General features: G+C 41.6%; 1 protein-coding gene across 2 annotated transcripts; it reads right to left on the minus strand.

The window, feature by feature from the left end:
- Positions 1 to 5,872: 5,872 nt before the first annotated feature.
- LOC103395132 (neurosecretory protein VGF) lies at positions 5,873 to 12,756 on the minus strand. 2 transcript variants are annotated; one of them, XM_008332728.3, is made up of 2 exons: positions 11,758 to 12,756; positions 5,873 to 9,686 (listed from the first exon to the last, which is right to left on the minus strand). In XM_008332728.3, the coding sequence occupies exon 2, from the start codon at positions 9,655 to 9,657 to the stop codon at positions 7,645 to 7,647; it is 2,013 nt and encodes a 670-aa protein (XP_008330950.1). In that variant the 5' UTR covers positions 9,658 to 9,686; positions 11,758 to 12,756; the 3' UTR covers positions 5,873 to 7,644. The 2 variants fall into 2 exon arrangements, with proteins under 2 accessions (XP_008330950.1, XP_008330951.1); XM_008332729.3 differs by lacking the exon at positions 11,758 to 12,756 and adding an exon at positions 10,576 to 11,142.
- Between the last annotated feature and the right edge of the window lie 612 nt (positions 12,757 to 13,368).

Raw genomic sequence — 13,368 nt, forward strand, 5'->3', positions numbered from 1 at the left:
GTAAAGCCAAATATGACATTCAAAAGGAAATCGAGTTAGTGTGTACAGAAGACGGGAAAAGTATTTTTGACCCACATTATGGAGTGTTTTTTTTGGGATGTCTGACGTCCTTTACCATTGAAATACATCAAAGCTTTTCAATGGCGAAGGACTTTAAAAAAGGAAAAAAGTTTTTTGTTGTGAATAGCACACCACCTGTCCAGACAGTTTATTTTCTTTAATCGCTGCAACACAGATGTGACAAACTGAGGACACGTGACTCACTGACACTGTGAATTAAAGGAGCTGGGAGCAGCAGACAAACAAGGACATCATGTTTACTTGGTCTTGTTGTTGTGCCTCCTTCTACAATTCTTATCTTCCACACCATGGCCTGCCTCTTTCTAATTCTGCAAAAGAGTAATACAGTGTAAACACACACGCTGGAGGTAGCACTCTGTTGTCCTTGTTAGGCATGTGTGAACAGGAAAGAAGGAAGAGAATGAGGAACTCAGGTGGCAGTATGTCAGGTTAACATCTTTGAGTAAACAAAAGATGTTTTTGAAAAATGTGCGTGTGTCAATAGGGATCTTTTGCAGTAAAAAAAAAGTCACTTTTGTATTCAGTATTGAATACTCTTTAAACATAATAATGGCAAGGAAAAGGCTTATTTTTAAAAATCATAAAACGTCTCGTATGTTTGCCCTAAAGGCCCTTGCTTCTTTATTACCTGTATTTGCGTTATCACTCCACAGAAGGGCGCCAAAACGAAATGCAAACTTCAGACTTTTAAGAAAGACTGAGAACATTATTGACATCAGCGGCCATGAACAAAAAACGACAAAGAGTTTGATCGGGCCACGCCTTTATCATCATAGTGGACGTTGTTGTCATATCACATATATCATCTTGTTGATCCATCACCACCGTGACCGCAGTGTAATATCTTTTTTTTCCAGCAGATGGAGGAAGAGCATTTATTTCGAGTTAATGTTTTGCAGGTACAAGACTAAGACCAAAGCTATACCACTCAACAAGGGGTTATTTCCTGTCTTATTCTCTTCATCTGTTTGTATTTGCCAACATTGTCTCCTCTCCTCCGAGGAATCTCTGTGCTTGAACAGCTCTTCGGTAGCCGCCCACTCCTCTGCACCAGCTCCCCCCATTAGCATGAGAAATTCTTAACAAACTTAGGAGTACTCTCACCAGAAATGATAGGCATTGCACATCACCGAGTGCCTTTTTTTCCACCGTAATTATCAATGATGTGATGTGACTTGGATTTTAATTTAGGCTTCATTTGAAGAGCTGTGGAATCTGTGTGTGTGTCTAAAAGGTGTGTGTGCGTGTGTGTCTGAATATGTCCTCCTAAGTGCAAAACAGGTAGGGAGTAATTTTTCCTGCATGTTTTTTTTTTTTTTTTTCAGGAGGAGGTGGGTGACTGGAACATAAGTGGCGATGAGTCACCAGTCTTTTGTGACAGTGGCGCAGAGAGAGCGCTTTTCACCCATTTCCCTCCCTTGGGGCTTGCATACAAAACAAGAAATGTGGAGAAGATAAAGAAGAAAGGAGGGTGAAGATCGTGTGTTAGGGCACATTAGGGAGAAATAGGGGTTGTGGATAACTACCAGAAAAAGGGAGAAGATGGGCACAGAGCTAGATCGGAATGAACAGAAATGAGAAGGAGATTAAAGGACGCAGCCAAAAAAAAGAAGAAAAAGGAAAAGAAAAAAAAAACAATCAGGGTGGCAGAGATCATAAACAAAGGATGCAGTTTTCTAGGCAGAGGCCTGTGCTGCTCTCCCTCTGTAGTCCTAATGACTGATGAAAGCCTGGCTGATGAGGCGTATTATATGGCAAAGATTATGTTCAACAACAGTAGTCTACCACAGAACAAAACACATAAGGCTGAAAGGCCACAGTCAGGTTAGTAGCTACTCTCCACAGAAAATTTTGCGAGAAAATAATTGCGCTGTACTTTTGTTTTGGTTCCTAAAGATAAGGTAAGAACAAAGCCTGGAGAATAAACAAGCCACTGTCGGACACTGTGTGGAGGATTGAGGGCAGGGATGTAAGGAGTTGAAAATGGGGGGTAGGGTTAGCCACTATTACAGGGGTCCATTTACAACCGTACCTTATTCTGTATTACTGTATATATTGGAATGAAAAACCACCTCGTTAAAAACATCTTAATGACATGTTGTATTTTTTATACACATTAAACATATTAACAGTTTAAAATAAAAAACAAAAATCAAGTAAATGGATTATTCTTTCGGTGCATTACTGATGTCAATTAATGATACTGATTAAATGCCAGTGAATGAGCGGAACAACATGCTAACAATTTAACTTATGACGTTTGGCTACGCTAGTCAAATGGCTAGTAACCAGGTTTTTCAAAATGGAGATTGTCTGCTGTTTGTTAGCTAGGGTTAACTCAGTACTGCTACGATAGTAGTAGCACCACTAGCCACTATTGTTGATGAGCTACTCTTCCTCTTGAAGAATATCTACTCTCTCCCCCCTTTGCTGTATTTAGACTCACCCTTTATTTTCTTTCCTGCTCAGTGGTCTTTGTTTGGTGTTGTTTTCAGGTTTTTGTTGTGTGTTTCCAGAAACTCCTTTAATTCAATTAAAAGCTGACCCTTTTAGCTGCCCCTTCTTAAAAACATTAACAGGCTAAATCAAAGTGTGCACAGTTTTTAATCTTCGCTAGTTTAAAACATTCATCCACGTGAATTAGCTCATAAAAACAAATAGTACTCCCAATTACGGTAATAAATATAACACCAGTCAATTGTGCTAGTTAGCGTACACATTAGCAGTCTTTGTTTATTTGTTGTTGTTTTCTAATAATGAGAACTCCACAGTTCATTGGCTCGTATAGTTGCTCCTTAATATGAAATTATTCAATTACATTCAATTATTGTCAGGCGGTGTGAAACTGAACAGGCTCGGCAGAGGCTTGTTGCTGCTTTAAATCAGGAAGTGGCTTTTTTTTCTTAATCTTTTCACAAAACTCAGCACAGGAAATAAAAACACAGAAAAACATTAAAGAAAAAGGGAAAAGAAACCCATCAACTACTATTGAAATACATAAACAGAAAACCGCTTGTTGCCATGCAACCTAATGTGATCCATTTTGCTTGAGTGTTTGCAATGACAATTTTGTGTTGTATCATGTGGCGCACATATGCACTCACAAACACTCAAACTTAAAGGTATAATATGCAGATTTTCCTTAAGGAAAAAAAATCTCTACAGCAATGATTTCCAACCACAATTATTAATTTCAATTAATAGGTCCTAAAATTATCATGTATTTATTACAAATAATTTTATTTTTTTGGTCATCAATGCATGACAAGCAGAACAATTAAATACTCTTCGCTAGGTGGCAGCAGATGGCTATGAAAACTAAAAAAAAAACCAATCATTGTGAATGTCTTTCATCAATTCCTGCCAGTATATTAGCATTGTCTATAACTAAACAGAAGTACATTTTAGTAAATATAAATATATATTATTATATTTTGTTACATAAATTTTGTGAGATTTTTGTTTGGTGGTGTGCGGTGGGCCAGAAGGTTTTAATTGGACATAATTTGAGGCAACAATATCTGTGTGGATTTTTTCATTTCCCATTTTCAAAATATTTTGGTATGGCACTGGCTAGTGATGCACAATTTAACACTGCACTTTAGGCAAAGGTGAGAGCAACAGCACACTGTAAAATCCCGGCCTGTAAAGAAAGTTCTTCTACATTACTTTCATGTAAATAAGTTTTAATGTATTTGAAAAGGAATGTTGGACAAAAGTTCAACTGCTCAAGATAAACATTCAAAATATTAAACCTGATTCGTCATGCCTCACTTTTGGGGAGTCTGATTGATTTATTATTAACGGAGATAAAGTGTTTGCTGCATCATTATGTCTCTACTTTGTGAATGCCGTTGCTGTGTTGTCAGATTATTTTGTGCCGCTGTACAATACGGATGACTTTATGAGCTGGATGTATATGCTTCAGAAGAAATTTAAATTGCACTGTAATTGCAGAACCAATTTTATGCTTAATATAAATGATTATAAAGTGTTCTGAGGTTTGGCGCTCGGTTCCAGTACTTTTGTCAGGGAATCTTTTAAATCTCAATGATGTAAGTCACTAAGATGTGAATGGAATCACACAAGCTGTCAACAAGCTGTCAAGTCAAATGTGTGAGCATCACTACATGCACCATCCAAGAACACAGTCTCAGGCTGGGAAGCTGTTAAATCTATATAGAACAGTGATTCCCAACCGCTGTGCTGTGGCACACTAGTGTGAGACCGTGAGAGATCAATTCAATTTCACTTAATTGGTCTGAAAAAACATTATTTATATCTTACCATTAAATACCCTCTCACTAGGTGGCAGCAAATGGCCATGAAAACTTAAAAAAAGAGAATCAGAGCTGTTGAAGAACATCTGTGTGTCTTTCTTCAATTCCTGTGAGTATATAAGCGTTGTCTTCAACTAAACAGGCCAAGATTGTAGTGAATTGTGAGTATATTTAAACTAGAAGGTTAGTATACTATTACATATAGTTTTTGTCAGATTTTTGTTTGGTGGTGTGCCGTGGGGTTTTCCTAATGAAAAATATGAAAAAACAGTTGGTAAACACTGGAATAGAAGGATAATCTGTCGGTAGGGAAGATTTAAAATTTAAGTTTTACATGAGGATCAGTACACGTTTATTTAATGGCCACGCTTTTTAAAATGATTTAATCAGGATCATTTTTACACATTTTTCTTTTAAATACTTGACAGATCCTCTGTGTTTTGAGCTGCATTAGTTGCTGTTCACAGATCCTCTGTGTTTTGAGCTGCATTCTGGACAAGAATGTTCAAAATTCTGGACCCTGACTTTGTTGTTACAGATGGTACAGTTGACTTACTTGGCTCCTCTGAAAACTCCTGCAGGCATCTTCTTTCTTTATCACAGAGAAGCTGGCCCGGTGTCACAGTTGTGGCCGCATCAAATTAATAGACTCATTGTTACAGTCTGTGGCTGAATATCCAGCTGGGACATGGACAGACGGTCCGAGCTGTAATTAAACGCCTGCATTCCTAACATCCTGTACAAGTATCTCTCAGCCGGCCAAGATAAGAGCCACGTAAGGTACCGTTCTAATCAGTGCGGACTGGCGAGATAACACACAATTAGGACCATATTGAAAACCTGTTAAATAGCCGTCAGCGTTAGAGCCACTCACAGCGTCCAAACGGTTTGTTTTGATACCAAGCAGCCAGAGGCACTTGAATGAATCGTAGGTAGAGCATAATAATTGTGGAAACACAAATAAAAAATGGCCAAGATGTGTCGACCAGAAACCTTGGCTTCGTCCAGTTGGCTCAAACCATGGAGCCAAACCTGGTTCCATCTTTGTCTTGAATGCCAGCTTCTAAATTACTATACAGCTCAGAGAGACTGTGTTTGTGTGTGTGTGTGCATATGTGTGTGTTTGAGTGTGTGGTCCTGCAGTAAAGTGTACAGATGGATGACTCATCCAACAATCATGTGACTCATCAATCACTGCAGTTACTGTTTCCCTCCCTTTTTCTGAATATTTTCCTTTCTTCAGCCATTCTTTTTTATCTCAGTGTTTCTTTTTTTTCCCTTATGTTCATTTTGATTTTTCGGGGGTAATAATTAACTGACTCGAGTTTTTTTTGTTTGTTTTTTTCTCCCACAATCGTTCATTCATATTAATGGACCATATGAGTCATTCTTCTGCTAAGCTGTGACCAGTTGTCTCTCTCTTTGTTGTCTCACCCAGTGACAAGACACCGCTGCTTTATTTTGCTGCTGCACAACATTACATTCTGCAAAAAGCCATTAAAAAGCTGTACTTAATAAAATAATTGCTTTTATTTTTTTATCATATAGCAAAACTATTAATCGTCATGCTGTTATTTACACATTGCACAGGCATATTTATTTCACACTGTACATCTTACAATGCTAAAGGTGACATCAACAACAACACTCTCCTTTTACAAGACAGATGGCGCCACTGCCGACACAGTGGCCCTCTTCCGTTTTGATTTTTTTTTTCTATGTTCACAGTTTATTCAGAGAAAAACAGCCGTCTTGATTTCTCCATACTGTTTTATTTTTTTTTCCTCTTTTTTTTGTTCTTTTTTTTTGTTCATTTTTAAGATGCAAGTAGAAAGACGTGCATTTTTAACGGTTTAAGCACAATCCCTGACTTCCCGGTCTGAAACTTCTCAATGAGTATCTCCTGAAAATGAACAGAATCTTGTGGTAGCCTCTTGGTGGAATAGAAGGCTGCAAACACATGACATGATTTTATATACAGTATATATTTATGGGTCCCAAAATGACTGAAACCCATAGTCCACCATCATGGAAGTGTTTTTTTTTTCTTTAGATTTGTGCTTTTGGAGTCCACAGGGTTTCTACATTGGAACGATATGTTGCTTTGATGATGACAGATATTATTCCTTTAGAATCACGGCCCTTGTAAGGTCTAATTCTAAATATTTCCCATGAGTATTTTTGGCACTTTTGCAGATTGTAGGTCGATCCAATTGTCAAGTCATGAAAGAACACTACGCTGGCCAAATGTTCTAATACACCCCAGTTTACACTGTTTTGATGATTCCGTCTGTGCTTCTTCGTCCTGTAGAGTTCTAACAGCAGCTCTGAAGAGTCGCTGTCTGGACACTGTGCTGGTTATTTATCATCTAAAGCCCTTCATTGTCAATCTGGAGTCATCATCTGGCTCCAGGATGAACACATGAGCAGCCAGACTGGGTTCTTGTTATCATTTGACATGTGGTTTTTAAGTAATGTTTCAACAAGTCCAAGGCATCGTTTTGTTCTCCCCACTACTGCAAAAAACAATAGGCAAGAACCAGTTTTTAAACTATTGATTCTTTGCCATTATTAGTCTGATTACAGGCTTTTTTTTTAAAGCTTCTTCTTGTGGCAGCGATTTACTGCTGACTTCTGTACCATTTAGTAGCCATGTCGTCTGTCTGAGTCAGTAAAACTGGATTAATGAGGGGTGTTGTAAAACATTTGACAGATAGTTCATGCTCTCACATAAGTCACGTGTAGTGTATACTGTCAGCGGTGTTCAGTTTCTCATTTTTGTGCAGATAGGAAATGATTGAACAAAGCATAAAAACAGGAAACACAAATTGATGGCGTAAACATGGTTCTCTTACAATGGGCACATCTGCTTGTAAATGTGTCACAAATGTGATTTGTGTATGTGTGTGTGTGTGTGTTTGTAACAATGTGTGTGTGTTCTCTAGAATTCTCTGTACAATACAAAGATTGACCTGAATGGAGGCAGACATACACGTCGGTATGTTCCGTTTCAAAATGTAAACTGAGCAAGAGGCTGAACATGGTTACAGGGAGCTTCAACTGGCAACCTCTCCATCCTCTCCCTGGCCGAGGAAATCAACAAAAAATATTCAGTGATTAAAACAACAGAAATCTAAACCTGTTCATCTTCTCCCGTCAGGCTCAAACACATACCTCCTCAGAGTCTCTTTTTTTTTAATTCTCTTTTCCCTTTTTCCCAGCTATCAAACATCTAGCCCACCTCTGTCTGTCCCTCTAATCTGACAAATGTCCAAAAAGCATCTCAGTACATTCTGCGCTTCATGTAGATCCTCTCAATAAAGTTCTCCAGTTCCTCCTCACTGTCCACCTGAGGCACCAGCCCATCTTCCTCATAGTCTTCAGCCGGTGTGATCTGTGGATAATAATACTGGGGGCGCCTGCCCCTCCTGGGCGGGGTTATTGGTTTGGGAGGAGGCACGGGTTGGTAGGTCCGTGGGTGAGGAAGGATGTAGTTGGAGATGTATGGGGCGAGAGGCAGACGAGGCGGTGGCTGCTGCCTCCAGCCCTGTCCACGGTTCTTGCCCCCGCCCCTGTGCTTGCGCCTGGGGGCCGGGAGCTCAAGTTCCTGGGGACCGAATGGATGGTCTCTGGGGGGGACAGGCTTGCCATACTGTGGTTTAGGGTATGGGAAATAAACAGGGTAGTACGCACGATATGGCTTCTGGTAGTAGGGGTAGGAAGGGAAGGCCAAAAACTGTTTCTGGGGTTGGTACCAGTAATCAAGCTGCTTCTGTGGCTTATACCAGTAGTCCTCTTTGTAGGATTTGACTTTGTCCTTGTGCCACTTCTTGTTGGGCTTGTTGTACTTATAGGGGGCTTTTTTGGGGTTTTTAGAGGCTGTGTAGTGGTAAATCGGCGGAGCTGCCAGTGGAGGGGGAACCAGAGGCCGGAAACGTGGAGCCACGGGCTTCATGTTGGTCGACTGCTGCTGCAGCTCTTTTCTTTTCTTCTTCTTCTCCTCTACATCACTAATAATCTCGACCACGTCGTCTGCAGGCAGGTGCAACTTGCTGCTGATCTCAATTAGTCTGTCAATCATCTGCTGGTCTAAGTCATCTTCATCGGGGAGCACCTCCTCGGAGCGCTTGTCCTCTGCGGTGTTGCTCATGCTGCTCTTCTCCCTCGGCTTCATGTACGACTGCTGTTTCCTCCCCATGTACTGCAGCAGCATGTCTGAGGCGATGTCTGCCAGCCTCTGCTCTTCTTCTCTGGCTCGCTCCGCCTCCTCCTGCTGACGGAGCACCTCCTGCTTTTCGGCGAGAGCCCTTGCCTCCTCTTCCATGTGTGAGAGGCTCTCCTCTTCCTCCTCAATCTCCTCATCCAGCGCCTCTCCTTCATCCTCAAAGTCATCCATGAAGTTGCCGCCCTTTATCGGGCGGTTGCGGGCGGTGTTGCCCTGCCAGTGCAGCTTCTTAGCTGCTTGTGCCAGCTGAGTGTTATACGCCTTGTAGCCCTTTAGTGGAGGCAGAATCTCATTATCTTGGAGACCCAAGTCAATATTTTGGAAGTAGCCTCTTATTTTTCGCTGGAGAGAGAGATCGTCTCCCTGCACTGTGAAACTCGGTCTGCTTTTGCCTAAGAAACTTTCTAAATTCTTCTCCGTTTCCTGTCCCTCCTCCTTCCATTCCTCCTCACTTACGCTGCTGCGTTGTACCTCATTCTCTACAGACGACCCCTGGTTCTCCTCTGCCCTTGTGTCTTTGTCCTCCCTCTCTTCCTCAAAGTCATCACCCTGAGCAGCTGTCAAATGGCCCACAATTAGCTGTTCAATAGCCTTATCAGCCCTGAGCCTTTCTCCCATCTCCTCCTCCCCCCTGTCTTCCTCTGTCTGTCCTGATCTCCTTATCTCACCGCCCTCCACCCCCTCGATGGTGGGCAGCCCCCGTATTTCTTCCTCCCCCCAGCCTCTGTTGCTGCCTTGCTGACTCTCACTGTGCTCCGGGTGGTCCAAGGCCTCCAAAAGCACGGCTAGCACTTGCACAGCGTCCATTGCATTCTTTGATTGGTTTTCTTGACCCGGGTCACGGCCCTGGTCTAGAGATGCATTTTCAGGGCTGGAGAGACTCCGGGGTTGGGGTGAGAGGAAGGGGGCGAGACTGTCCTCTGTATGCTCTGTCCGGGTGCGCCCCTCCACCCTACCCTCCCCTCCCTCACCCAACACTGGGGCGGCGCCAGCCAGCTGTGGAGTGACGCCGAGCAGGACCAATAGGATGAGGCGGGATGTGGTAGAGGCGTGATGACAGGTCATGACCATGCAGAACTGGCTGGAGGGGAGTTAAGCACCTGAAGAAGAAGAAAAGGCGCAGGAGGAGGGACAAAAACAGAGAAACAAAATTATTTCCTGTATAATTTTTTTACATTGTTTTAACTACCTTCTGATTACCAACATTTACACAATTCATTTTGCAACATAATCATTTAATATATATGTCTATTATTATTAGATATCTAATAGATGAAAAGGCCAAACAATAGAGCTTGGAAAGGATGGCTCTCAAAGGTGATGTTTTTTCTGTTTGTTTGTTTTTTCTTTTACAACAGCATTTAAATAGCCAGCATTAATATCCTTTTCATAACCATTCTATCATTTACAACTCTACACTGTTCACCTTGAAGCGCCCATTCAGAAACACAGTGAGCAGTTAAATGAACAGTCAGCTGAGAACAAAGCACAACCAGGGGCAGTGCACTCAGACTGAACAGCCTCATAAATAAACTTAAAGCGTTTTCATTCCCTTATACAAACTGGTATTTTTTTATTCACATAAAGAGAACATTCACTCTGAGGATCGAATTCTACTTTGTCCCCCGTCATCCCCTTTCTCCCCCCGTTTCCCTCCCTGTTTTTGGCCATTTCTGAGCAGCTCCGGCTCATCTGGTGACACGGAGATAAAGGCTTGATGATGGTACAAACCAGTGCAGGTTTTTGAGAAGGGAGACTCATTTGCATGCAGAAATTACGCTCACAGTCCCGTCATTTTCCAAATTGTAGTCGTGCGCAATGTTTTTTCAAATGTGCCTTTTATTTCAGTCTAAATAAATGAACACCGGAGTCTTAAGCTTTTGCCTTTTAACCAGATTCAACGAAAGCTGATGTTAGACTGTTAAAAATACACGTTAAAGATTTTATTTTCCTGCATAACTAAATAATAATAATAATAAAAAGCCTCACCTCATTTCCCCAGAAAAGCGCGCACCACCTGCCATTTTTTTGCGTGTCTTTCTTAACAAAAATGCAGAAATTGGTCCAAGGTTTGCGTCTGTATCAGCTGTGATTTTGGGGGTTTCCAGCCATCAACGCGATGTGACCAGGCTCCTGGTTTTAAGACGCAGCGCACATTGAAGTCATGCGTAAAGCCTGTGGCTGCGGTTCAGTTGTTTTAACCCTGCGGTCCCTGAGCGCTCCATCCAAATTGTAATTGTGTTGTGTGTAGAATTTTTAGGGGGATTTCGCCTTTACTGACTCGTGCAGAGCAGCTACAGTGAAAACGCATCTTTGTCCTGGTGTGGTGTGGCGATGGCACTGGTGGAATGCAAGCGAGCGCACGTTTTTTCTTTTTTTTTTTTTTTTTTTTTTTTTGCCCATTGCTTCGCAGCTTACATTTTTTCTCTTTTTTTTTACAATTCGACAAAGATGAAAAACGACAGAAATCCTCTTAACTGAAGTATAAATCCATTATCCCACGACCAGGCACTAAATTAATTATTTTATTAACACTGGAAAATTAATTTTATTTTTTAAAAATCTTTTTAATCCTTAAAAACGGACCGTTTTTTAGCTGACATTAATTGGGAAAAAAATTGAAATTTCGCAGCAGCTGCTGAACATTTAAAATATAGATAAACACCGTGATGGATGTAATAATGTCGAATTATTTTAACTGTCATCGTGAAATACATATAAGACGATAAATTAAACATTTAAAATAATTGTTACTTATTGGTGGTTATTATTTCATACGTTTTGATCGATTAATTGATCATATTTTCTGATTATATTTTTAAGACGAAATCAATTAAAACATATTGGAGAGAATGTTGATCCCTGATATAAAGAAAATGTTTTCTCCTTTTTTTTTAAAGTGCCTCAGAAACAGCCCTACTTCAGATCTGCCCTCCCATTGGTCAAACAACAACAGTCGACCAGTTGCAGCAAACAGAACAGATTTACTTATAAAGTTCGGATAGAAATGATTCTCCACAATTTGAAAACAAACCCTCGCTGCTTTTAGGTGATTTGATCTACATTAAAACAAATATAGAAAATATTTTAAAACTATCTTGGTGCCAAAGTTTGACACCTTTTAAAGGCTGCGTAATAAAAAAAAGATAAAAAAGCTTTGGTTTGACTTACCTGGAGTCCCACTCTGGGGGTGGGTGGGGAAGAGGTGTAGCTCTCAACGCGGGTAAAAGCCAAGATTATTTCATAAATAGTGGGGTCACCTGAGAGAATGTCTTTCTCTTCTTCCCTCCTCTCTCTCTCTCTCCCCCTCGTTCTCTCTCTTTTCCTTCTCCCGCTTCAGTCTGTGACCAACATGGAGAAGAAGAAAGAAGAGCTGTCGGATCTTTTTTTCTTTAGTTGTGTGGTGTGTTTGTATGACAGCTGCAGTGGTGCAAATGTACAATTGAGTGAATGTTTTCAGCACCACGGTCAGCGCAACTTTATTGTATATACCCTCAGTGGGACCACGTGATCTCTCCCCACCACCACCCCCACCTCCCCAGCAGCAGGCAGTGCTGACGTCACTTCCATTGATAAGAATGTTGGTGTGGAGATGGCTCCGTGAGTCTAGGCTGGCCCCAGCTGATGAATGAACGGAAATGGCATGAATGAAATAGTACTTTTCCTCAATGAAAAGAGAAAAGTGTGGAGACGGAGCTGCTACGCGGCCATTTCCCTCCTCACACATTAGTTTGCAGCGTCTTCCTCCCCCTGAAGCTTCCGTCCTCTGGTCTGGGCTTGTTTTGGTCACAGTAAAGGGTAAAGAGTGACCTCAGTCCCAGGGCATCAATCAGGATCATTTGGTTGATCATTGACCTGCATCTGAAATCTGAACCAGACAGAGACGTGGTGGGCTGTCCAGAGGTGGATCTACCTGTTTCCCAGCCTTTGTGAGGCTCCCTTTTTTTTATTTGACCGTGATCCTCTGTGGCTTCATGGCTCACAGGACACGGGCAGAGCCACGCTTTGGTGATCACTGTTTGCTCAGTTTCCAGTGATTGCACAATTTTCTCTGCGCTGTCTCTCATAATTTCTTGCCGCTCTCCATCTGTCAGCATCACATTTTCGTCTTAACACAGCCTTTCATCATCAATCAGTGTGACGTGTCAGGCTGCAGAACACGCTCTGAACTGATGTGTGTTACAGTCGTATATCAAAAGATTTCAATTTCAACACAACTCCAGGAATAATAAGTGTGGGGGTTATTGCCCCCCCCTTGTCTTTTAAATGACTCTACCTGTTCTTACTGCTGTATGATGGTCAGACTCAGTAGTGGGTGGGGGATTGTTGTTGACATGGAGTGGAACACTGAGCCCATGCACTGAAATCAGAGGCACTGAGCGAGTGATCGACAGCACACCAGATGGGAAAGGACAAACGCGTTTAAATGTAGGTCAGTGATGAATGTTTGCCAGGATGTGAGAGCAACTGGACATTAAATGTAATTTTGTTCGAGGGGCAGGGAAAACGTCAGGAGCTGGAGCTGGAGCTCAAGCTGGAGCTGGAGCAGAGTGATTCACAGCATGTGCTGGAACATCGATGACCTGTTATGTTTCACATGAGATTCAATTTTTGAGGGATAATGGAAGATTGACGTACAAGTGTCCTTAGGCGAGGACCACAGCGTGCAGGGCTGCAGGAGGTGTGTTTGTGGAAAATAGTCACAGTCATTTACCGACATTTGTGCCTCATTTTTAATGACTCATTACTTTACTTATCACACAGCGGCACTTTTGTCAATGT

Source organism: Cynoglossus semilaevis, chromosome 19 (genome assembly GCF_000523025.1).
Source record: "Cynoglossus semilaevis isolate Cse_v1.0 chromosome 19, Cse_v1.0, whole genome shotgun sequence".
In the NCBI taxonomy this organism is placed as follows: domain Eukaryota; kingdom Metazoa; phylum Chordata; class Actinopteri; order Pleuronectiformes; family Cynoglossidae; genus Cynoglossus; species Cynoglossus semilaevis.